This window comes from Monodelphis domestica, chromosome 1 (assembly GCF_027887165.1).
Source record: "Monodelphis domestica isolate mMonDom1 chromosome 1, mMonDom1.pri, whole genome shotgun sequence".
Lineage (NCBI taxonomy): Eukaryota > Metazoa > Chordata > Mammalia > Didelphimorphia > Didelphidae > Monodelphis > Monodelphis domestica.
The window spans coordinates 482,149,346-482,176,486 of NC_077227.1; the positions used below are offsets into that span (position 1 = coordinate 482,149,346).

The following is a 27,141-nucleotide window of genomic DNA, read 5'->3' on the forward strand; positions in this document are numbered from 1 at the left end:
TTTTCCATTGTACTCATTCTGGCATGCAAAAATAGGGTAATCAATCCTAGAACCATGGACAGCTCCTTTAATTTTGTATACTGGGCTTCTATACTTTAAAACAACAACAAAAAAAAGCCTTTCTCTCTTAATAACAACTAAGTGACTTGCACAGGATCACATAACTAGGAATTGTCTAACATCAAATTTGAATTCGGGTCTTTCCAATTCCAGGCATGATGCTCTATCTTCTCTGCTAACTGACGGTCCTATTTCTATACTTCTTTTGTAACTTTTCCTGTGCAGGCTATCCTTTCAGACATAACAGGCTACTTATATTAGAAGGGTCCAGAACTAATTACAGAATTTGCCTGCCCAAAGAAGCTTATACTTCATCCAACTACATTCTGTCCTGATTTGTAGTAAAATGCAGCTTGTTCATCATAGAGAATTGCTGGTCTGCTTATATATATAGTCCCAGACCTTAGGGAATTTCTCATTTCATGAGATGAATATGTGCATGTGTGTATACATATGTGTATTGTTATATTTATATGAATATATTATGTATTATGCAAATGCTGCACACATATAACATGTAGATATGTATATACTATAGTACTTGTTTGAATTTTGTCTTCCCCATTAGATTGTAATCTCCTTGAAAAAAAGTAGTTTGACTTTCTTTGCATCTCCAACATTTAGTACAGTGCCTTGTACATGAATGCTAGTTTATAATAAATACAAGTTGACTGCCAAACACATGCATGCACATATACATACACATCATAACATATATAACACAACATATATATGCACAATGCAATAGATGTTGTTTACACATGTGTATGGATATGCACATTGTATTATATATTATATATACATACATCTCTGTGTATATCTATATCATTTCTCTATCTTCCTGGCATTAGGGATACTTTATACTAGGGGGGAGGTACAATCCCATCCAAAAAATCCATGAAGTGACTTAGGACCAAGTAGTTAAGAAATAGCAAGCATGTCTTCTCTTTCCTTTCCTCTCTAATATTTCCATATTACTTCATACAATTAATTACCATCTGTTCTGATTTATAGCAAAATATAGCTCTTTATCCTCAGGGAACCACTGGTCTGCTGGAGAAAATATGGCCCAGCACCTGTGGGAGAATGAGTCCCACCTTCTCTGCCCTGATTTTCTGGATTCATCAGTTCTTAGATGTGCTTCCAAAAGCTTTGTCCTCATAGGGACCATGTCCCAAGTGTTCCTGGGTGTAGGGACTGACTTTGAAGGATACTTCCTCAGGCAGTCTTCAGTAGCTTCTGCTCTGATTTTCCCTGCTCCACATTGGGTAGGTTTGAGCTAAGGAGGGTCCATAATTCAGCTGAGTAGATCTCAGGGAAATTTGAGGTCAAGAAAAGGAGACTAAGTGGCACCTATCTGTAGTCTTGGGCCTCCTGTATCTTCTCTATGACTTGCAAGCACTTTTATTCCACTACCACCCCATCCCTTCTCTAAATTCCTACAGTTATGTAGCATTTAATTGGTGTTTGTTTTGAGCATAAAATCAATTAAACTGTATGATCCATGAATATAGGGAGCACGTATTTCCACTTTTGTATCCCCCAACTTCCCTAGCATATGAATAGTCATTCAGAAGTGCTCAATAAATGGGTCAATTGAATTAAATAATCTATATACAACACATCAATGACATCTAATGATGATGATTATGATGATGATGAAGATGATAAATAGCATAAGTGACTTGCAGTTTATGTGTGGGCTAAATTCATCCAATGAGCAATGTTGGCATCCAAAAATAATTTGGGGATCCCCAAATAAAGTGACTCTGTACTACACTTCTTCGCACCAATATATCCAAACCCTCTCCCTGGGTCTGTACCTACCTAAAGTGGGAGAGACTCCACTCCAAGTTGGTGAAGCCACTTCAAGCTCAGGAACCTGGTCAAATTCATGATTTCCTACTGAAGAAGGAATGAACTCCAAAGTTTCCCCTGATGGCTTCCGGCTATTTCTGCCTGTGGAGATGCTTTTCAAATCCTCAACTAAAATCAATATGAAACATTACCCAGGGCCAAAGTCCAGTGGCAGGCATACAAGGAAAACTTCTATCACATTCACTGTCTCTTATGATTCAATATTCCAGTAAGATGGGAAGGAGGCTTGCTGTTATCCTCATCTTATTGATGAGGAATCTTGAGGCTTAAAGGCATAGGATTTCTCACCCAATGTCACAAAGTTAATAGAATCTAAGGAGAAAATCAAGGACAACTATAGATGCCGATTCCTTCTGCTTAGATTTGCTTTGTGACTGATTTTGGCTCTATTACTTGATCTCTCTGGTTCTCAGTTTTCTCATCTATAAAATGGTGATAATAGTTTCAGAGTTTGTTAGAGGCAATAAATCTATTGCATGGGATTCTGCCACCTTTCCCCAACACTTCACCTTCCTGCTTCCCCTTTCACTAGGGCCTACTTGAACTAAATATACTCAGAGTTCTAGGAAAGCCTCACATAGGAAAAGACAGGCTTTCAAAAGGTATCACAAGACTTTAGTGATGGAAGGGGCCTTAGAGACCATCTAGTCTAAAGTCATCATTCCATTAATGAGGAAATGAGGACTACATAAAGGGAATAATATCTAAAGTCACACAACAATTCACAGGTCCACACAGAGCTGAGAATAGAACTGAGGTCTACTAATTTCCAGTTCAAAGGTTCTTTCCATTACATTCTTCTATAGATCATGCTGACTCTCATAGTACAGACTGTCTTGCTAAATTCATTCTGCTTTTTTGGCTCATTTCCAGGGTTCTTTGGGGTCTGTGCTAATTTTTGAGGCTGAGTTACTAAAAGAAAGTCTCAAGAGAGGACACTAGCAGTATCACCCAGCAGGAACAACTTACTCACAAATCTCCGCCTGGCCAGTAGAGTGTCACGGGAACCACTGAGTGCAAATATTTGGAGTGTGTATTCCTTGGTGGGGCTCAGTCCAACCACTGTGACTTTAGGTGTCTTGGTAGTCAGCATCACTTCCTGCTCTGAGTCTCCTTAGAAAAAAAACAGTAGTCGTAGTAAAGACCTGCATCTTGGACGGAATGGGAACACATTGATTAATTAATCAGGGGTGGGGGTCTCCTACTTAAAACACATCCAGGTCTTAAGATTTCCCTGCTACATCCTTCTGAATAGGACCAGAAGGGGAATACTCATAGGACTCACAGGTCCTCTCTGTCATTAGACACATTTCTAAATGGTTAGATGAGAGATGTAGAGAAGTTATCATAAGTATTTGATTAGGTGTAGATTACTCCCCTCATGTACTCTGTGCTCTAGCTAACTCAGATGGCTTCATGTTCATTCTCTGATCATACCTGTGTTTTTCTGGCTTTGTGTCTTACACATTCTTTGCCCAGACTTGAATGTCTTCCTCCAACACATTTACCTATTTAAATCCTGCCCATAATTCAAGTATAGATGACATATCCTCTTTGAAGTCTTCCCTTCTCAGGGGGAATTCATTGACTAGGTAACTAAGGGCTTTTCCAATATTGAGATTATAGATTCTTCTAAAGTCTTACAAAAACTCACTTCAATAAACATTTACTAAGTGCTTATTATATGCAAATATTGTTAAGCATCTTTATCATATCATATCTAGGATGATCTTTAGTATATTTAAAACTATGAGATCCTTGAGGACAAAGACTGCTTTAAGCATCCTTGTATCCCACTCAGCACCAAGTCCATGGCTTCACTAGCAACACAATTTGCTGGATGAAAATGAAGAAATGAATTTAATCTTAAGATAGTATAAAAAATAAATGCAGCTTGGAACACTAGGGCCCAATTTCTTAGCTCTGAGGACAATAGACATTTGCACTCTGAACTTCCTCCCACCCAAGAAGGGCAAGGGGGAAGTTCTGTGTAATTCAGTACAGGTCCATTCCCTTGCCTAGCCTTATGTCCCAAGACCTATCCTCCCACTTCCACTATGCTTTTTACTACCTGCCATGGGCTTTACTTGGACTTTGTAGCCATTGGTATTTCCTTCTGATTCCTTCCACTTCATCTGGAGTCGATCTTCAGACAGCACAGTCAGTCTTAGTCGGCTAGTCCCTGTAAGAGAAGTCAGAGTCCCTGGAGAGATGATGAGACTGTATTCAAGTAACTTTGGTCGGAGGAAGTTTTCCAAACTGTGGGAAATTCTTCCAAATCTGGAGGGGGGAGGAACCCCAGAAGCAATGGCCAAATTATTAGATATTCTTGAATACAGTTCCTTACATAAATTCTTCTCCATTTTCAATGGGAAAAAAAGTTCAAATCAAAGTCAAGACTGAGACTAACACAATGAATTCATTCTGACAACAAAAAGGAATATAGCAATTAGATTGTGAGCTCCTTGATGTCAGGAGCTCACATGAGATCAAATCTGAGTGTGAGATATACTTAATCTCAAGAAAGTTTCCATCAGCTACCATCATTAAGTAGAGATGGCTAACTGCACAGATGAGTTGTATCATCCTGATGTTTGCTACATTTGAAAGTGAAATGTGTAAATTCCAAATTAAAGAATCTTTTTTGTGGAAATTAAAAGTACTTTTATACTTGTTATATTTCTCATTGTCACTCATTTTGATAAGCACAATATGTCAATCTCCATCAACCCTGACACTCAACTTTCATTTTTTAAAAATTTGAGTTCCAAGTTCTTTCCCTTCTTCCTACTCCCCAACCTTCAATCCTTCCTACCCCCCTCTATCCCTAAGATGGCAAGCCAAGTTATATTGATTTTACATGTGCAATCATACAAAAATTTTCCATATTACTCATTTTATCAATCCTGAAATTCTTAAAAATGAATATTACTGGAAAAGTTATAGCTAATCATTTTACATTTTTCAAAAAAATTTAATTCCATAGCCTCAAATTTTTGTTTCTAATTTTTTTAACATAAAACTGTATCCCTTAGGAACTCAGAAACATCTCCTTGGTTTGAAAATAAAATCCCATGGAATATCTAAAACTAGTAAAAGCCAAATTTAAGTAATGAAAATATAGAAACAAGATAAAAAGCCCCAAGTCCAGAAAATATTATCCACTATATTTTTCATTCCATCCCAGTCATATTATTGCCACATTCCCAGTCATGGCATCCTCTAGACTGCTGACTCTCTGGATACCTGAGTGATTTAATCCCCTCAATTTTAGACTCCCACCTCAGAGCCTGATCCAGTGTCCTTACTAGTGAATATGTGAACCCATACTCACATGATCCATTCTATTTAACTAGTGCCAGCCTTGATTCACATTATACCAAGGACATATTCTTATCTTTACTTACTTCTGCCTTTCTTCTGGGCACTAACTGGTAGTTCAGATAACTCTCTTTTGACTCTACTCATTATCCCTGTGAATTCTCAGGTGTAAACATCTGTCTCTGGTCACAATTCCCCTATTTGTGTTGTTTCTTCCTTCAGTTCCTCTATTAGAATGAAAGGGGCAGCTAGATAGCCCAGTGGACAGCACACCAGGACTAGCCTCAGGAAGACTCATCTTCATGAGTTCAAATTGGACCTCAGATACTAGTTACATGACCTTGGGAAACTCACCTAACTTCATTGGTCTCAGTTTCCTCATCTCTAAAATGAGTTGGAAAGGGAAATGGCAAACCACTCCAGGATCTTTGCCAAGGACATGAGGCATCAGACACAAGGGAAATTACGGAACAACATTAGAATGTAAATTCTTGGAGAGTAAGGAGAGTAACACATTTGTATTTGCATCCCCTGTGCTTAGCATAGACTTTTGCCCATAGCAGGAACTTAATAAATTCTTTTTCATTATTTTTATTCATACTTTCATTGGCATTCACACTTACTGCTATTGATCAAGTGGAAAGACTGCTGTGTTTGCTTTGTATAAATATTTCAGTTGCAGATAGCATGAAACCTAATAATTGGAAGTCTCTTGAAAATGCACATGCAGACGGTATTGGCAAGATGAGATAATTTTCTTCTAAAAGAAAATTCCAAGCTTTTGATAACCAAAAACAAAATTTTAAATGTCTGTGACATCAAAAAGATTTCTTACTTCTTCTAAAGTTGATTATAAAATTGCTAAGTGTAAAAAGTCTCAGTTGATAGGAGAAATGTTGGCACTACATAAAGCAAGTAGGGATGATGCTTGGTAAATCATTTGCAAAGCAGCTTTGAATGGTTCTACTTACAGATAATAAGAGTGGATAGGAGAATTGTTCACAGCTGACAAACCAAAACCTTCCTATTTTGCATTGTAAGTGGACAGAACAACAGATCTGAAGATTTTTTTTCAATTTAAAAAACATTTATTAAGCACCTACTATATTCTGGGCATTGTGCCAAGGCTGAGAATACAATAATTTAAAAGACAGTGCCTGACCTCAAAGGACTTATTGAGGTTTATTGAGGAAAACAACAGTTTACTGAGGAAGACAGTAATGAAAAAAAGGAAGCAAGAAATCGAGATAGATACCCGGCAGGATAGCCAGGGGGTATACAGTGAAGGCATTTTGTTCCAGGAAATTGAAATTAGTCTGAGCAGTAGATACAAAGTGGAGTGAGTTGAAAGTCCAGTTCCCACCCTCTATGAAAGAAGGCTTTGGGAGGAGACTGGTACTCTACCCTCCAGCTCTTCAGTCAGAGGGGAGAGGAGAATGAGGGAGGTAGTACCCAGGCCTGAGGGAGCTGCAAAGTGATGAGATTAGAAGCCTTAGCTTATCCTGGGAAGAGTCTCTTGTTCCTTCCAAGTTGAAAGCAGGTAGAATGAGCAATCATTACATATACATGATTTATGTATTTAATCTTTATCTTCTGTTTAAATATCAATTCTAAAAATGGTAAGGGCTAGGCAATCAGGGTTAAGTGACTTGCCCTGGGTCATATGACTATGGTCCTGGTGCTCTCCACTGTGCTACCTAGCTGCCCCATATGCTATATTGTTGATCTGATGCTAATGACAATCTGTTATTTTCCAAACTGACTGATGTCATATTATAAAAATTTCAATATAATCAAAAGAATTTTCAATTTCAAAAATGGAACTGAATTTTTCATTTTTATTTTTAAAATGAATTTTTCAAAATGGAAATTTTCAATATTATCAACAGAATTTTTAGTAAAACTGTTATAATGTGGAAGAATTGTATTAGACTATTAGAATTTTATTGACATCTTACAACATCCTAATGTGGAAAATTTGCTCAAAGGCAGCTCCCTCCCTCCATTTCCATGATCAGTCAAGCAATAAGTATTTAGGAGCTTGATAGATATCAGAACAAACACAAATGCTATTTTAAAAATTGAAACTTTGTAAAATTTGGATACTGAATGCTTCATAAACAATGATGTGTTTAAAGAAATATGACTGAAAGGGGTAGCTAGGTGGCTTAATGGATAGAGCCCCAGACCTGAATATGGGAGGTCTTGTGTTCATTTCTGGCCTCAGATACTTCCTAGCTGCCTGACACTGGGCAGGTCACTTACTCCCAGATGCCTAACCCTTACTACTCTTCTGATTTGGAACCAATACTTACTATTGATTCTAAGAGATAAAGTAAAGATTTTAAAAAATATATGATTGAAGAGCTATTTTTTTTTAGGGAAATACACCTATGATTTCACTGGTATATAGAACTCCTAAAGAGAAAATTCTTTTTACTAATGCAAATGAATATTTCCTTTAAAACTTGGATAGTATGCTGAAACAAGCTTTTAAGTCAGAAAATGTTATGAGTGAATAAAGGATTCTATAGTTTGTCAAATTAAGTGATACTATGTGTTGCTTGCAATATTTTGTTAGTATTAAATAGGTTTTTCTAGTCTAGGTATTAAAAAGACAAAATAATTTTCTAGATTAGTAGTTAATAGAAAAATAACAACATTATCAAAGACATCATGGTTCAAGAAACTTTGGGCTGAAAAACAAGTACAACCTTCACACTAATAATATGACTGTGCTTTTTTGTTATAAATGTGAACATTATTAATTAATTATCAATAAATTATAGCTATGTATATTATCATTCTAATTATATGTTGACAATTTATGTTATAAGAATTATAATAAATTCTGAATTTTATTTGAGTAAAATAGTTTCTAAGAAAATTACTTTTGAAATGTCTTTTATTAAAAGATAGGGCTTTACAGTTTTTGAAGGAAGTCCAAAAGCAAGGTGCTGCTTTGAAATGTTTAGAAACCATAAGTCTCAGGGTGGGGAAATAGCTCTTCTCTCAAAAGCTCTCTGGGTGTGTAGGGGAGGGGTAGGATGAGATGGAGGAAGGAGAGAGACTCACCCTTACTATCACAGAGCCCCAGGCTGAAGAAGCAGGCAGACTCACACAGAAAATGACTCACAAAGCAACATATAAATCCATAACTACATCGATGGTTGGAAATGGCCCTTGACTGTGAGAGATGAAATGGGAAACCTGGGGTATGGACATCCTGAGGGGCACCACTTCCAGTTGCTGGAGTGAATTTCCCCCCAAGGAAGCTAGTTCAGGCCAGCTGCAGAGGAGCTCCAAGCCTGGCAGAGCATGAGAAATTACTCATGACAGGAAGAGCTGAGACAGCAGCTGGCTGTTTGTCCTAGTCCTGGGGCCCTCGGGCAGACCACAGATGTGGATTTTCTAGCACGGGCACACAGACACAACACAGGGGCAAGAAAATGCTGATGAAAGCATCAAGTTGCAATAGAAGAAGGGAGGTGGGAAAAGAACTGGCTTTGTACTCAGTAGACCTGGTTTTGAATCCCATCTCTGAATATTTATTATTTAGGTGGTGTGTTTTGGACCTCAGTTTCCTCATTTGTAATATGAAAGGATTAGGAGACAGAGAGGTGGCATAGTTGATGGAGTGCCAGGCCTGGAGATAGAAGGCCCTGGGTTCAAATCTGATCTCAGCTACTTCTTAATTGTGTGACCCTGGACAAGACATTTAACCCCCATTGTCTAACCCTTACTGTTCTTCTGCTTTGTAACCAATATATAGTCTTGATTCTAAGATGGAAGGTAAGGGTTTAAAAAAAAAGATTAGCCTAGAATATTTTTAAGAACACTTATATCTCAAAACTTACTTACAGCTCTCTTACTAACCAATCAAGCTTTCTCTCAGGTCCACTTTTAGGACAGGTACAATGCCCTGCACATAGTAGGTACTAAAAAAATGTTTGTTGAATTAAGTTCTATTAGGCTAGCATAGAAATCTCCATTATCTCTCTTTGCTAATGAGGATGGGGTCATGGGAGGGAAAAAATGACTGACAATCTAGAATCTAGATTAACAAATATCCCTAAATCAAACTTCTTTTGGTCTGAGTTCATGGAGCAGTGAGAGAGCACAAGAGAATGGAGATTTGCCTCCAACTCTCTCTGATTGACAGATTGTAAAATTTCATCTACCTATAATTCTCTACTCTGACATCTTACAACATCCTAATGTGAAAAATTTGCTCAAAGGCAGCTCTCTCCCTCCATTTCCATGATCAATCAAGCAATAAGTATTTAAGTGCCTACTATGTGCCAGGAACTGGAGGGATCTGTGACATCGATTAGTTCCCCTTATTAGGGGAGAGAATATTTACAGAAAGAAGCTTACACAGAATAAAGTTTACCTCCAAATAAATCCAAGGAAGTTTGGGGAGGACCCTAGTCATTTGGAAAACCAGGAAATGCTTCATGTAGAAAATCTTAGTTTAGAAGGAAGTAAAGAACAGATGGAGGGAAATAGCAGCTAGGTGGTGCAGTGGATACAGTGTCAGGTCTGGATTCAGGAAGATCCATCTCCCTAAGTCTAAATCTGGTCTCAGACACTTACTAGCTGTATGACCCTGGAAAAGTTGCTTAACACTCTTTGCCTTAGTTTCCTCATCTGTAAAATGATCTAGAGAAGGAAATGGCAAACCATTCCAGTATCTTTGCCCAAAAAAGCCCTATATGGGTTCACAAAGAGTCAAACAGGACTGATATGATTGAACAGCAACAAAATGGGAGAGTATTGAACTGGTAGGTAAAATGTCTGAGTAACATTACACAAGTCACTTAACTTTTGTGGACCTTAGTTTTCTCAAGTGTAAACCTGTACAGGGACTAGGTATTCTCTTAAGTTCTCTTACTTTCCCCCAGCTCTTAACCTCCACAATCTTATCCTCATCACTGCTCAAACTGTTCAATTGATTTGTTCAAATTGTTGCTCTAGTTAATTGTTTTTTCCTTTGCCCTGGATTTATTTAAATCCTACTCATCCTTTAAAGCCCAACTCAGGATCCACTTTCCTTACTCTATTCCAACCCCCCACAGCTAACCCCTTCTCTTAGTCCTAGAGCATTTTCAGTCTGTACTATATTATTGAACACTTAGCTATAAACATTAGTACTTTGATGGATCCATTAGCTTATCAGTGTTGGCACTCCCTCCACCAGGGAATATCATCGCCCATCTATAGGTTCTCTTCCTGCCTGTCTCTTATCTATGTTCTTGCCACAAATTGCCATAGAGAATTACACCACAAGATGGGGGCCTTTCAATATTCCATGGTTACTACTGTGGCTGACAAAATAAAACATAAAACAACCACTTAATAATATGTTATCCAAATGTGTTTTCTAATTGTTTCTGAATATCATCTCCCTAGTTAGATTTTGAACTCCCTGGGGACAAAGGATATTGGTCCTCTTGAATATCCCATGGGCCAAACATAGGATATAGCATATAATATAGCTTCAGTGAATAGTTATTTATTATAATTGCCTTCCTAGACTAAAGTGGAAATAATACAGGATTTAAAATCAGGGGACTTGAGTTGGAATCTGAGCTCTATCTTTAACAATCTTGGGATAGTCAGTTAATATTTCAAATAGTCTATTTTTCCTAATTACATGTAAAAACAATTTTTAATATTTGTTTTTTAATTTTTAATTTCAAATTTTCTTCCTCTGTCCACTCCCTCCTCCCTGAGAGGGCAAACAATTTGATATAGATTATAAATGTTCAGACATACAAAATATTATTTCCATATTAGTCGGTCACTTAATATTTCCTTAGTTTCCTCATCAGTTAAGTCGTACTAGATGACCTCAAAAGTTACTTCCAATTCTAAGTCTTATGATCTTTTGAACTTCCATTGCCTGGAGAATGAAGAAGATAAGCATAGAATGTGAAGGGAAGAGAACCATCTCATAGTTGGAAATATATCAGCTATGGATAGGGGTTAATTCTTAAACAAGGAATAGAGGCAATAATAAAGGATAAAAATAGATTATTTTGATTACATGAAATTGAATTGTTTTATGCAAACAAAATTAATTCATCTCAAATAAGAAGGAAAGCAACTGGGAAGAAAAATCTTTGAGTCAAAAATCTTTTTTTAGGGATTCAAGATCCAAGATATATAGACAACTGACAGAAAGGTATAAATCCAAAAGCCATCTCCCAACAGGGAAGTGGTAGAATGATATAAACTAATAGTTTTCAAAATAAAAATTGCAAAGTATTAACAATCTTAGTCACTAATCAGAAGAGAAATGCAAATCAAAATGCCTTGGGCTTTATTTTACACTTGGAAAATTGGTAAAGATGACAGAAGATGGAAATTATCATTGATGGAGGTACTGTGGAAAGACAGGCATACTACACTATAGTGTAATGTATTTTTAGTAGTTGTGTAAGTTGTTACAACTATTCTGGAAAGAAATTAGGAATTGTTCAAATAAAGTAACTGTAACATAACTTTCACTCAGGGATTCCACTGGTAGGGATATACATTAAAAAATGTCAATGACCAAAAAAAAGTCTTCATCTATTATAAAATGCTGATAGCAGCACTTTTTTGGTAGTTAAAACCAGAAAACCAAGTAGATGTCATTGAAAATTATGAACATGGTGAATCAGAAAGATATGGAAAGACTTATATGAACTGAGGCAAAATGAAATAAATAAGTCAAGGAAAATATAAACCATTACTTCAACCATGTAAATGAAGAAGAACAATCACCAGATAGTTAAAATTGAATATTGTAACATTATAGTGACTAAACTTGTTATGAAAGAAGAAATATGAGAAAACACCTTCCCTTGCTTTTTTGCATAGATGGGGGTCAGACTTTTTATGTTTGTTTTGCTGACTTTTTTCCTCTTTTTAAATTCTTTGTTATAAGTAATGACTCTCTCAGAAGGGGAAGAAGAGAAAGAGAGGGATACAATGGGAAATGTGGGTGATATGAGAACAAAAGTTATCAATAAATCTATTTTTAAAAAGAATATGAAGAAATAACCCCCTAGATGAATAATTCACAAACAATGAATAACAGACTACAGATGCAGGGAAGCAAGATGGAGTATGGAATCCAAAAGGAAAGCTAATTTTCTTTTCCCACTCCTTGTCCATTCTCCCTGTATAAAGTTCAAGGTAAGATTCAGTTCCTCATGACTGGGTCTTCCTATGAATTTCCATGAACCTAGCATGAATTGGGGGGAAATGCTCTGTATGGTTCCCACACTAGAGAGGAGAGAACATCAATGCCCAAGACCCTGAATATTCACGTTCAGGATCTGCTCTCTTGGGGGCAATGCCAGTTTTACAGGTCATCCCTGGAAGAGAAAGTTAAGGACATGTCAATATCTTTGTTTTTAGCAGGATAACTATGTTAACCATTCCAGAACTCCTTGAAGCCTTGTACTATGTGGTTAGCTATTTGGAAAAACAAGGATGAAATTCATTAGCTCCCTAGACTTCTCTGACCTGGGAACAGAGCTGGGCTTCTTCTCACTGCTCTGAAAATAGATGTGTAAGGGAGGGTACTGAAGAGGAAAGCCACAAGAGGAAGAGAAGCTGGAGAAAGATACAATGGAGGGATTCACAACTGGAAGAATCTGAGAACTCTTTCTCCTCAGGATGTGATCTTCTCCCTAGGAGCTCCCAAATTAAAAGGCAAGAATTTCCTCAATGAAAGAATTTGAGGTGGAGACTTTGAAAGGGCCAGTTGTGTACTCAGGGCACATGGGTCTCATTTCTTTAAAAAGCCCTCTGTTCCTTGCCCCACCACTATTCCCCAGTCTGGTGACACCATTTAGAAGAGGATCTGGTATGACCTTCTAGGCTTAGAATCAAAGCCTGCCTCTTAACCAGAAGCTCGAAAAGGAAATATGGCATAAGGGAAATTTTATTGAACCTCAAGTTAGAAAGACTAGATTTGGTTCCCCATTTTCCTACTTTTACAAACTGTGTGATCTTACATAAAATACTTAATCTCTAAATTTCAGTTTCTTTCCCTACAAAATGGGGTTAATGATCCTTTCATCATTGCTATGGAAAAACATATTTTCTTCAGTGATTTCTCACTTAGGGGTTTCTCTTTACTAAAGAAAAGAGACTAAGTAGGATTGTTGTAAAATTGCCATATATAAATGAAATCAAATATTATTTGTGCCATAAAAATATTCAAAGAGACTTGGGGAGACTTGTATGACCTTATGCCAAATAAAATGAGCAGAACCAGAAGGATACTTGAAACGATCATAATAATATAAAGTAGATTTGAAAGATTAATCAATTCAGTGACTAATCATGACCAGAAGTTTAATGATGAAGTATGCCTCTCATCTCTCATCAGAGAGGTGGTTAAGTAGAGGTGCAGAATGATATATACCCCATCAAACATAGTCAGTGTGTTGACTTGTCTTTCTAGCCTATACATGTTTGTTACAGAGAGCTTGAGTTTGGGGAGGAGTGGGTAGCAATAGAGATGCAATAATAAGAAAAAAGAGGAAGAAGGAAAAGAGAAAGGAAAGGAGGGAGAAACTTTCCTCAAAGATGTCACAAAAAGGCAATTTTTACTAATGTGCTAAATTTCACATATAGTCTATTAAAAACAAATTATAGGTAATAGAAACTTGCTATTTCATATACAATCCTCTTTTTGTACTTATTTGCATTTTGAAATATTCATTGATGTTTAAGTTCACAGCAAAATGTTCAAATCAAATCAGATAAAGATAGTTTATGTTGTATAGCTCTATCTTCCAAATCATGCTGCACCTAAGGGTCAGGTTTATCACAAATATTTGATAAGTGCAATTTGTATGGGACCAAATTTCCCTCAGTATTTTCCCTCAGTATTCTCCTTCTGGGCAATACTATATTCCTCAGTGGTGTTAGTGCTGATTTTAATCATCCTTCCTCATCCTCAGTTTAAATTTCCATTTTGAATCTTGCAGCTGGAAAATCCAATCCTGGCTCTTTGATGTTGGATAAAATTAAACTCTACACCCAATTTAACTAGCACTGTTGTGTAGATTGAGCTGAAGTCAGCAGCCAACCCTAGAGCTGTTCCTAGGCAGACAGACAGAGCCCAGGCTTGTGAGCAGGCAGACAAGTTCTGCTCATAAAGCAAACATTATGCATGGATTCATCCATGCGCAGCCTCTGGAGACAACAACTTCAGTGAAAACTCAATTCTCTCATCCCCATTCCAAATGTACCAAAGTGAAGGCTGCCCATGAAAATGAGGCTGCCCTGATTATTTGACATTTATCATAGAATCCAATCCTGGACCTGTATCTACTCCACTGGCCCTGAAAATGTATAGTCAACAGTGTCGCAGATCAGGGTTAGGTACAACTGAGTGTTTCTGCTAATTCCTTACTGAACAGGGTGGCAGGAATAATGACACAGTAGAAAAAGTACTGAATTTAGAATCCTAGGTCTGAAATTCACCTCTCCTACTTATAATATGCATGACCTTGGACAAATGATTTTATTTCCCCACCTTGGGTCTTAGTTCTGTCATCTGTAAATTGAAGGAGTTAGACTAAATTACTTCTAAGTCTTCTTCTATGTGATTGAGGTAACCCAGAGGCTCAATGTTTACACCTTCATAATCTAACTCCAGAGGAAAAAAAGCGCATCTAAAGCAGAGAAAAAGAATTTGCCTCATTTGGTTTCAAAAGGCAACAATGATACTGATGGATGGAAATTACAGGAAGCCAAATTTTGGCTCAATATGAAGAACTTTTTTAACAGCAAGAGCTAACAGCCATCTATCAAACTGCTTTGGAATGCACTGAACTCCCTGCACCAGAAGTTTTCAAGAAAACTATCTGTCCACGTGCATAAAAGATTACTTCAAGAGAAGAAAGTTCATCTAGATGACTTCTAAGGTTCTTTCCAATACTGAGATTCTATGATTCTAGTATGGTCTGATTCTAGGACTCTATTACTTACCTGGACTGGGTCCTTGTCCATGGAGGAGGTCCAACACTGAGGCCCAGACCAACCAGATACAGATGCATACCTGGGCTGTCATGGCACTCTGGGCCTAGGGAAAGGAGGCAAGAGAAGATAGCATCTTCTCATCATGTCTTCTCTTAACCAAAAACCCCATTGCATATATGTGAAGCCTTTACCTGCAAATTTCATGCTTTGGCAGGGGGTGAGGGGTGGGAGGTGATCCCAACCAATACATCCTCTGTTTACAGGGGAAGAAATGGGAAAGGAATTTGGTTCCAAAGACTGATCTCTCAATGGCCAACTGGGGAGACTGTTGCTCCATTCTCTCAAAAGACACAAATGCTTTAAGGCATTCTTATCCTTTTGGAAGCCACAATTGTAGACACTAGATTGTCAGGATCATCTAAATCTCAGCTGGTTTCTCCTCCTTTCTCTAGACAGAATGAAAAACAATTTCTTTCTTTCTTTCTTCTCTTTCCTTTGTCCTCCCTCAAGTCACTAGCATTTTTGTCTGCCTAACCCCAGGCCCAATGCACAGTCAGACAGATAACAAAAGGCCAGCCAGCTCTGTGGATGCAATGTCCCATATGGAGCCCTTTCTTTTCTACCCCTGGGGGAAATGGTGTAAGGGGTGAGTTTTCTAATTGTTAAGACATCCTATTTATTGTCATCTACCTCTTGTTACTAGAGGTTCAGCAGGTAAGGAGAAAATCTTCCCTTTGACACTCATACATACACCAAGGATAGGCAAGTTTCTGTGGAAAGGTGAGCACTGGTTCTGGTCCTGGAGTTGTTGAGTGGGATGAGCAGGGAAATAGATTTAGCCATTATATGCCAACAGGAAAACCCATTGAAGCATTTAACCAAAGAGTTAAAGCTTTCAATAGCACTTATTTTCAGTGAGTCTCTTCTCACTGTCCCCAGGGATCTTTTAGGCTAATCTCATTCGGTTCCCAAAGTCAGGACCTTTATGTATCCCCTCCCCAAACCCACGGGAACCTTGATTTATGAATACTCAGCAGTATGATACTGGTTTGGATGAGGCTGGGCAGATTGAGAGCATTGGCCCCTCAATGTCACATACCAATCCTGTTTATAGATTCCCATTCCATAGTGTAGCCCTAACCATCCTTAGAAAGTGGTTTACCTTTAAAATACACTTACACATCTATGATCTCATTTTACTCTCACTGCAGACCTGTCAGGGGTTGCTATCCCCATTGAACAAGCTCAGAAAAGTTAGAACTGATACAAAGACTTATACAGAGTTGAAACAGTAACCCAGGTCTCCTGAAATAGTTGGATCCAATGCTTTTCTCGGTGGTCTTAATGCAGTCTTAATAAGCAGTTAGACTTGATGGTATCAGCTTTCTTTGAGTCATCTTTTCTAAAATTTTATTCCTCCCCCAATTTAAAAATTCCTAAAATGTTAAAATTGGAAAATTTATTCCTAACGTGCTAACCATTTTTTGATCTCTGTGCATATTCCTTGCATATGCATCCAAAGTCATATACTATCAAACTCTCATTCTGCCCAGGACTATCTCTCAGAAGCTAACTCCCCCTCAACACACACACACCCCAAGCTCTGCCACCCTGACAAAGGGCCCTAAAGCATATGGGAATCGGGATCCATCACAAACCTTCTCCTTCAAAGAAACTTCCTTGTAGACTGGTTAGAGAGGCAAGAGGTATCCATCTACATTCCTGATCTCTGAAAAAGGAGGCAAATTCTAAACTGCAGTTGGTCCCGCCCCAGGGGACTTTATGAAAGGTCCTTGGGAGTCCATGACATCACTGCTGAAGCAGGAGAGAATACTTGTCCCCTCCCTTCTCCTTTTCCCTCCCCTCTTTTTCTTTTTCAGACCTTTCTCTTCCCTTCTCCTCTCCTCCTTTCTCTTTTTTCTCTTCATGTCTCTCTTTTTTCTTCTCCACATTTCTTTTCTTCTCTTCCCTCCTTTCTGCTCTCCTTCTTCTTCCCCTTCTCTTTTCCTATCTTCTCTACTTCCTTTTGATTTTCTTTTCCTCTTCTCTCTTTCCTTCTCCCCTCCTCCCTTTTCTGTTTAAGACAAAGGATTACAGACTGTCTCTCTGAAAGTCTCTAAAATAGAAAGAAGCAAAATTACTTATTTTACATTTTGTAATTTTCTCTAACTCTTGCTTGGTCTTAAAACCTTTCCTTTCCCAAATATCTGACAAGTATACTATTCTGTGTTCACCTAATTTACTTATAGTTTCCTTCTTTATTTTCAAGTCATTCACCCATTCTGAGTTCATCTTGGTTTAAGGTGTGAGATGTTGATCTAAACCTAATCTCTCCCATACTCTTATCCAATTTTCCCAGCAGTTTTTGTCAAATAGTGGGTTTTTGTTACAAAAGCTGGGATCTTTGGGTTTATCACAGACTGTCTTGGTGAGGTCACTTACCCAAAGTCTATTCCACTGATCCTCCTTTCTGTCTCTTAGCCATATTGTTTTGATGACCACTGCTTTATAGTATAGTTTGAGATCTGGCACTGCTAGGTCACCTTCCTTCACATTTTTTTCATTATTTTCCTTGATATCCTTGATCTTTTGTTCTTCCAAATGAACTTTGTTATAGTTTTTTCTAATTCATTAAAAAAGTTTCTTGGTAGTTTGATGGGTATGGCAAAATGTAAAATAAATAATTTTATTACATTAAATTAAAAAGGGTTTGTACAAACAAAACCAATGCAACCAAAATTAGAAAGGAAGCAACAAATTGGGAGGAAAATCTTCAGAATAAAAACCTCTGACAAAGGTCTAATTACTCAAATTTATAAAGAGAAAATTCAATTGTACAAAAAATCAAGCCATTACCCAACTGATAAATGGGCAAGGGACATGAATAGGCAATTTTCAGATAGAGAAATCAAAACTATTAATAAGCACATGGAAAAGTATTCTAAATCACTTGTAAAGATGCAAATCAAAACAACTCTGAGGTATCACCTCTCACCTAGCAGATTGGTTAACATGACAGCAAAGGAAAGTAATGAATGTTGGAGGGGGTGTGGCAAAATTGGGACAGGAATATATTGCTGATGGAGTTGTGAATTGATCCAACCATTCTGGAGGACAGTTTGGAATTATGCCCAAAGGACACTAAAAGACTGTTTGCCCTTTGATCTAGTCATAGCACTGCTGGGTTTGTACCCCAAAGAGATAATAAGGAAAAAGACATGTACAAGAATATTCATAGCTGTGCTCTTTGTTGTGGCAAAAAATTGGAAAATGAGGGGATGCCCTTCAACTGGGGAATGGCTGAACAAATTGTTGGTGGTGGAATACTATTGTGCTCAATGGAATAATAAAGTGGAAGAATTCCACGGGAACTGGAATGACCTCCAGGAATTGATGCAGAGTGAAAGGAGCAGAACCAGGAGAACATTGTACACAGAGACGGATATACTGTGGCACAATCAAATGTAATGGATTTCTCTACTAGTAGCAATGCAATGATCCAGAACAATTCATAGGGATTTACGAGAAAGAACACTATCCACATTCAGAGGAAAAGCTGTAGGAGTAGAAACACAGAAGAATAACTACTGCTGGATCACATGGGTCGATGGGGATATGATTGGGGATGTAGACTCTAAATGATCATCCTGGTGCAAACATCAATAATGGAAATAGGTTTTGATCAAGGACACATGTAAAACCCAGTGGAATTGTGCATCAGCTATGGGAGGGTGTTGGGGGAGAGGGGAAAAGAACACAATTCTTATAACCAAGGAAAAATATTCTAAATTGACTAATTAAACAAAATTTAAAAAAAACGAAATAGAAAGAAGCTTTTGGAAATGGAAACAAAAGCTGTTGTTTAAGAACATCCAATTAGAGGAGAATGAAGAAAATTCAGAATTTAAAAAGTCAAGAGCAGTTTCAAGAGGTTGAAACTCATAGTCCTTGGTAAAAGATGATTTTTATTAATTGCATTATCAAATAGAGTAAGCTCTTCCAAATCATCCTGCCCTCGTGGACCTCTCAGACTGAAACACAGAAAGATACAGGAATAAAAAGATGACAGACAGTAGCATAAAAACCTTAATCAAACCACCAAACATTTGTACACAGTAAAAACAAACAAACAAACAAACAAAAACCCTCTAAAGTGTGTCCTAAAGCAAAGTCAAGTTTAAGTTCCTACTTTCTCAGGAAGTTTTTCTTGATGTTAAAATTACATCTCCTTTTCTTGAATTCCTACTGCTTAGATTTTGAGTTAGATCATCTGAGCTCTACCACAAACTTACTATCTGAGTAAGTTGAGATGATTCTCCCAACTTCATCCTTCTGACCAGTCAAATGAGAGGGTCAAAGCTAGATGACCTCTGAGGCTCCTTAGAGTTCTAAATTTCAGAGCATTATCCTCTATTTCACCTTTGGGTATTTAGCAGAAATTTGGTTCTCCATTGTTTCACTTTTCAGATATGTGAGGTTTTTCTTCTCATCAAACATTCATTTATTTCTTCAATAAGCATTTATTAAATGGGAACTAAACCCAGACACTGGAGACCCAAAGACAAAGATGAAACAGTCTCTACCCTCCAGGAACTTATATTGTATTGAGGAAGCACAACATGAACACAGGTAAGAAAATGCAAAGTTGTTGAAAATAATTTTGTATATTCTTTATATTCTAAATATATACAAAATAGTTTTGGGGAAAGATTACTGAGAGTGGGGACAGGGAAAATCAGTATAGGCCTCATAGAGAAGATGGCACTTTAATTGAGCTTTGAAGGAAACTAGGGATACAATCAGACAAGAAGTAAATGGGTGGCAGCCTGAGCAAAGACATGGAGATAGGAAATGACAGTAGTCTGTGAACTCCTCTAAGGCAGAAGGTACCTCTTCTCCTTCACCTTGTATCATCCCCACAACACTGAATAAAGTGCTGGACATGTGTAGTGTACTGTGGAACATACTGGTTAAATTAGTAAATCCTCTAATTGTTTGGAATGATGTCATTTCCCAAAGTGGGCACTGTAAGAAACTCAGTGAATCAACCAATTTCTCTATTTTTGGATCCTTGGGGAAATTAGCAGATTAGCAAAGTTTGATTCTGAACCCTCAACATTCTCTCTATACTCCTGGTCCCTTCTTCTTCCCCCCTTTTCCCCAACCCCGATGTTTCCTTTTTCCCAGCATCTTGGATCTTCTGGATTTGCTCTAAAGTGCTCCATATGCCTTCCTCCTGGCTCTGAAGAAAGGTTTCACTTTTACCTCAATGTGCACTCTAAGTAATTCCATCTCCTCTACCAAGGGGTTATGCATTTGGGGTTTATGTCTGATCACTATGGAGAAGCAGCATGACATAGTGGATGAAGAACCAGTATTGAAATGAGGAAGACCTGTGTCCAAATTTCTCCTCTGACACACTGGCTGCATGCCTCTGGGCAAGTCATTTCATTTTTCAGTGTTCTAGACATCTCTTTAAGATTATAAATTGCGTAGAAGGTTCTGACCTGAATTGGGAAAAGGACTTTCCTCACCTGGGAGTCTCCTATATCACTGAAAACATAGGTCCAGTCCATTTACCTATCTCTTCTATGGAAATACATTGTCCTCTCTTAACAGAGTATCAGGCATCAGTCAGAAGGTGGTTTATATATTTGGGGACAAAAGGCTCTTCCTTTCCTGGTTGCTGTGGTCACACAAGGTAGGTGACCCTCTACTCCCTGCTATATACCCTGGGCAGTTCTGCTTCTCAATTATTTCTGATATACGATAATGAATAATAGCTAGCATATATATGTACATTATATATATATATATATATATATATGTATATATATATATATATACAGCACTTTATATGTGCCAGGTCCTATGATAAACCCTTTACAAATGTATCTCATTTTATTTTCACAACAATCTTGGGTTTCATTTTATAATTGAGGAAACAGAGATCATTGAGGGTGGGGAAGGAAGAGGATAAGAATTTATTTAGTGCCTATTCTATGCCAGGCACTGTTCTAAGGGCTTTACAAATTTCATTTGATACTCACAACTCTGTGAGGCAGGTGCTGCTATTATCCCCATTTTGTAGTTGATAAAACTGAGGCAATTTGAGGTTAAGCGACTTGCTCAAGGTCACACAGCTAGTTTCTGAGGTTAGTTCTGAACTCAGATCTTCCTGATTCCAGTGCCACATTAGATTTGTATAAAAGCAGTGTTCTAGTGGAAAGCACATTGGTCTTGAATCAGAAGATCTATGCTTGAGTCCTGGTTCTAACTCCTCCTGAGATGTTCAGAGTCATTTAAGCTTTCAGAATCTCAATTTCCTCATTCATAAAATAAGGATGACAATTGCAGTACCGCCATACTGTAAAGGTCTGTCAAGAAAGTGCTTTGTCAAGGACTTCAGGATTGTCCATCATGGCTAGTATACATCAGGTTCACATCCATTATTTTACCACCTCTATCTTGCTACTAATTCCATGAAGCTGGGAGGCAGGTATTATTTTGATGAAGAGAGCAGGGCTTAGTCATGTATGCAAGGTCCTATAGCTAGTAGATAGCAGATCTGAGAGTTAGGATCCTCAGGTCTCCTGGCTTCCAGTCCAGTTCTCCTCCTACTCTCCCTATAATGACTACAAAGAGTCAAAATTTTAGGAGTAGGAAATTGGATGTGGAGTCACAGCTCCCTATTGGGAGAAGCATGAAATTGGAAATGGGGGTGGGGGGAGAAGAAGGGCTCTTTCAATGAACTGCTTTACTGTTGATCTCACCCCATCCCCACAAAACACTCACAGAAGAAAGTCACCAGGACACTATAAAATCACTCATTTGCTCATATCCTTTTGATGCAGTCATCCTACAAGTAGACACACACACACACACACACACACACACACACACACGCACGCACACATGCACACACACACACACCCCAGAGGTTAATGATAGAAAAAAGTGCTAGTGTTATCATAGAATATGCATAACTTTACCTTTATGGTAACAAAAAAGGCTATAAATAACATGAATGACTTTCAATTGTTTAATGACTAAAACAACTGGAATACAAATGCAATAGAATAATTTTGCATTACAGGAAAAAAGAGACAGTTGGGGTAGATAGCCAATGAGTGGCCCTGGAATCAGGAAGATCTGAGTTCAAGTCCTTTCTCTAAAACATACTGGCTGTGGTGACCCTGAGCAAGTTAATTAACTTGTTGGCCCCCACCCATCTCCAGGCAACTCCCTAAAACTATTAGCTGAAGAAAAGGTGCTGATTAGCATAGTAGAGTTTTTTCATAAGGAGTTTTCTATAGTAATGAAGTCAGACATCTGGTCCAAAAAAAAGGGAAAAAACAGAGGAAAGGAAAGAAGACAGAGAAGGAAGGAAGGAAGGATGGAAGGAAGGAAGGAAGGAAGGAAGGAAGGAAGGAAGGAAGGAAGGAAGGAAGGAAGGAAGGAAGGAAGGAAGGAAGGAAGGAAGGAAGGAAGGAAGGAAGGATGGAAGGAAGAAAGGAAGGAAGGAAGGAAGGAAGGAAGGAAGGAAGGAAGGAAGGAAGGAAGGAAGGAAGGAAGGAAGGAAGGAAGGAAGGAAGGAAGAGTAAAAATGAATGAATGAAAGAATGGAATTTAAGAAAATATGGGAAAAGTAGGATGAAGTGATTCTGGTTGAAGAAAGAAAGCAACACCATTGGAAAAATGCACATGACAATCATAGTCTAAATGAAATTGATGTAAAAAGATGACAACTCAAACTGATTTCAATGAACAATCTATTTGAGACCAGAGGATGCAATAACACACATGCCTTCTCTTAGAAAAGAGGTAGGGAACTACAGGCAAAGAATGTGGTATTCACTATCAGATATGGCTGTTTTGCAGCATGGTTTTGCTTAACTGACTTCCTTTATAACATGGGAGAATGCAATGTGTAGGGAGCAGTAGAGTATATAAGGAAATGATTCCAGTGTAAGAAGCAAAACAAAAAGCCTCAATAGCAAAAGTGGGGAAAACAACACTTTCTGAGGGATTTGCTATACTTAGACTCATGGGCTTTGCACTTAACCAGGCTCAGGTTCTGCCCATCTCTTGGATAGAGCACTACTCATGCTGGCATAGAGCTCTCTCTTGGTCTAGTTCTACCATTATGGAAAAAAAAATCTTCATTTCCCTATGGCTTTCCCTAGGTTTCTAATTTGTCCATATTTGGGCAGAATGTGAGAAACATTACTGCAGAATGCTGCTGGTGTGCTGGAGCTGTTCACAAACTCCCAAGTTGAGGCACTAACCAAAGACAAGAAGACATCCTGTCATCAGAGCCTTTCCAACATGAGTCATGAACTCTGAGGGTTACAAGCTCTAAGGGTTGGAAGATACAGGAATCCATGAAGTCTTGCCCCTGTTTTCAGACCCAGGCTCTGCCTCTTATGATATAATGGCAAAAAGTAGTGTGCCAGGCTAAAGTCATGGCCAAATGGGAAAAGGGATAAGTTCTGTCTTTGACTGTGACTCTAGGAAGTGGGGAAGCCACCTCCAGGGGTTGTGCCAGTTGTGTCCTCCCCTCATGCTTCAGTCCTCTTCATCCCCCAATTCACTCTTGCTTCAGTAGTGTGGACCTCAACTTTTTATAGCTCTTTGAATTCTGCAAGGCACATTTACAGACGCCATCTCATCTAAGCCTCACAATAGCCCTGTGAAGGAAGCAGGGGAGGAATTAACATCTCCATCCTATAATCCAAAAAATTGAAGTTCAGAGGGAAATAGTTGGCCCTGAGTCACAGAGCCATCTTAATGGAGGTCTGGGTCAGACCAGGGACACTGGTGATCAGGTTTGCAGCTCTGTGTTCTCTCCTCTATACCAAACTGACTTTCATGTAAATTGAAAGAGGATTTGGGGCACATCTGCTCCATTTCTGGACACCTACCTCATCACTGGCAAAAGGCAGCTCTGGAACTCTTTGGAAAGCTCCTGGGAAAAGGCTACCTCATCTATGACACCTTCCTTGATTGATTCCCTTAATAATTTCTCTCTTCTCTCATTCCTTCAAACTGTGGATTTGGATCTCTCTTATGGTCTTTAACCATATTCTGTTTTCATATATATATATATATATATTATATATATATGCTTTCATAAATATGCATATGTATGTATATACACACATTTACTATATAAAATATACACATATATACTATATATAATATATGCATATATAGCACATATACTTTATATATATATACATGCATATACAATAGATCTATTTCTTTTACTAAGCTGTTTCAATCATATCCAATTTTTCGTGAGTCCATATGGGGTTTTCTTGGCAAAGATACTGGAAAGGTTTGCCATTTCCTTCTCCAGCTCATTTTACAGATGAGGAAACTGAGGCAAACTGAGTTAAGTAACTTACCCAGAGTCATACAGCTTACAAAGACAAGTATTTCTGGCTCTGGGTCCACTGCACTATCTACTGTGGCACCTAGCTGCCCCAATTCACACATACATACACACTTCACACACATGTATATGTTTACCTGTGTGTGTACTTTGCGCACATATGTGCGCATGTGTGGTATGTGGGTGCTATATGTGGGGCACATGTGTGTATCTATCTACATATATCTTCCCTACTAGATTGTAAGATCTTTGAGAGCAGGAAAATATCTTATCCATCTTTATGTCCACTACAATGCCAAATAGATTTATACATATTAAGTACTCAACATATGTTTATATAATGAGAAACTTGGTTAAACCTCAGAGCTTTGAAGTTTCTTTCCAAAGTTACATCTAGTCTGGGATTTTTCCTAATTGGTGAGGGCAGTCGGGCACTAAGGATGGGGTGGGGAAGATTGCCAGAGGAGGCACTCAGGCTCCCTTCACTCTATGTCTTCCATAATCTCCATAATCAGTGTCCGTGGCCCCGTCACAATGAGGTTGCTGACCGTCTGGTAGTCCAGATGTAGCACCAAAATGCCATTCACTGAGATCACAAACTGGCACACCTGGATTGGAGAGAAAGAATACCTGGGGCACACTGAAGTGAAGGGGAAATAGGCCATGATATCTACTGGAAATAGCTAGAGCAGAGACTCAAAGCCATCTGGCTTGTCTAGTGTGCCTCCCTAGAGTATTTGCCAAGGCCAGACCAGACCTGCAGGACAAAAGTGTCATGTCTGTTTGTTTGGTTTAAACATGATATAATGAATACCTTGGCTCCAAGATTATCTCATTTAAACCTCTTCACTAGGTGATTGCTTCCTTTCCCAACAGACAGACTCTCAGCTCAGATATATTGTACTAAGACAAGAGACCTATATACCTTCTCTCCCAGGAAGCCCTATGAAGAAGCAGGAGATGAATTAACATCTCCATCCTATAGGCTCTCCCAGAAATCTCTCTCCACTACAGGATCTTGGGCTATGTACTTGGTAGAATCTTGAGAAAGACTAGTAGGGATAACTGCCTGGTGGACCCTTTTCTAGGGGCAAGGGTTAACTGGATATATCTTTTCTTAGAGGAGAAACATTTAAGTCACAGACTCACAACTAAGACCCTGGTATTCTGGTTTCTAGTCCTATGTCCTTTCCACTGTGAAATTTTTCCTTTCATATGTTAGCCACTTGGGCTTAACCTACTGGGAATGAACCCAGGTGACTATGGAAAAGGTGGGATTCCATTTTACCTCTATCTAATCCCAAGAAGCCAATGTTTTAAGTTATTTTTAGTCAAATAATTTTTTCTCTTTATATTGAAGCTGTGGTCAGTTGGTTCAAAGGACAATTTGTCTTATTGCAGGTGATTGATCAGAATGTACTTTCAAGCTTTCTCTCCCTGCTTCTGTTTGTCTGTTTTTAATTTCTCCTTCTTAATTCTGAAGAGAAGAAGGGAAGGGAATGGAATGGAAGGGAAGGGAAGGGAAGGGAAGGGAAGGGAAGGGAAGGGAAGGGAAGGGAAGGGAAGGGAAGGGAAGGGAAGGGAAGGGAAGGGAAAGGAAGGGAAGGGAAGGGAAGGGAAGGGAAGGGAAGGGAAGGGAAGGGAAGGGAAGGGAAGGGAAGGGAAGGGAAGGGAAGGGAAGGGAAGGGAAGGGAAAAGTATTCTATGGCTCTTCCCTGTGGGACATCAGCCTATGGTAGCCTTTGGCTCAAATACTATCCTGAATGGCTTTGATAATGACCAGTAAACTACACAGAAGCATAATCCTAAGCTCCTAGTACCTATCCCTGAACTCAACCTTCCAAAGGCCATGGGACAAGATTACAGGAAAATAAATGCATAGGGAAAAGTTCCCAAGTCTCCCCCAAGTACCTATTTTTTAATATACCTTCATGCCTGCAGCAGCAGCTGGGCCTCCAGGGTCTACAGCTTGGATATGACAAGGTCTTCCTCCTCGAACTACAAATCCCCAACCCACAGCATCTCCTACAATCTAGAAGAAGGCAAAAGATTATTGTGGTACAGTAGTGCAACTGAAAGAGGGATGGATTTGGAGTCAGAGGAGCTGGATTAAAAAATCAGCTGACTATCTGATGGATCTCTGGCAAGTCATTGACCTCCTTGGGCCTCAGTTTCCTCACCTGTAGAATGAGAGAGTTGCACCAGATAGTCTCTAATCACCAGATAGACCTCTTCCAGGTCTAAATTTTTGTATCTGTGACTATGATGCAATGTTAGCAAAAGGGGCTTCCAGTCTCTGAGACTTTGTGCCAACTCTAAGTGTCTAGACTATACATGACTCAAAATCTTTTCTAAAATAGCTCCAGCAGGCTATCATCCAGTCTGTGCTTAAAAACCTCCAATGGAACTGTCTATTCCATTGTAGGACAGGTCTAATAGGAATTTCTTCTTAAATAAATTATTTTTTAAACATTTTATTTTTCTTAAACACAGTT

At 38.5% G+C, this 27,141-nt stretch overlaps 1 protein-coding gene across 5 annotated transcripts in view; it reads right to left on the minus strand.

Annotated features, from left to right (window-relative positions):
- Nucleotides 1-27,141, minus strand: part of COL20A1 (collagen type XX alpha 1 chain) — a 127,450-nt gene that overhangs the window by 62,213 nt on the left and 38,096 nt on the right. For 3 of the 5 annotated variants that reach the window (XR_008915410.1, XM_056812840.1, XM_056812838.1), the window contains exons 8-11: nucleotides 15,259-15,352; nucleotides 4,010-4,120; nucleotides 2,908-3,051; nucleotides 1,888-2,046 (exon numbers count right to left, since the gene is read on the minus strand). Coding sequence is in view for 4 of the 5 variants with exons in the window: in XM_056812840.1 (XP_056668818.1) it covers nucleotides 1,888-2,046; nucleotides 2,908-3,051; nucleotides 4,010-4,120; nucleotides 15,259-15,352 (508 nt within the window). In the remaining variant the exon portion in view is untranslated. Of the gene's footprint in view, nucleotides 1-1,887; nucleotides 2,047-2,907; nucleotides 3,052-4,009; nucleotides 4,121-15,258; nucleotides 15,353-16,907; nucleotides 21,020-22,277; nucleotides 25,255-26,573; nucleotides 26,679-27,141 lie in introns of those variants that run through there. The other 2 variants (XM_056812841.1, XM_056812842.1) reach the window with 2 other exon arrangements.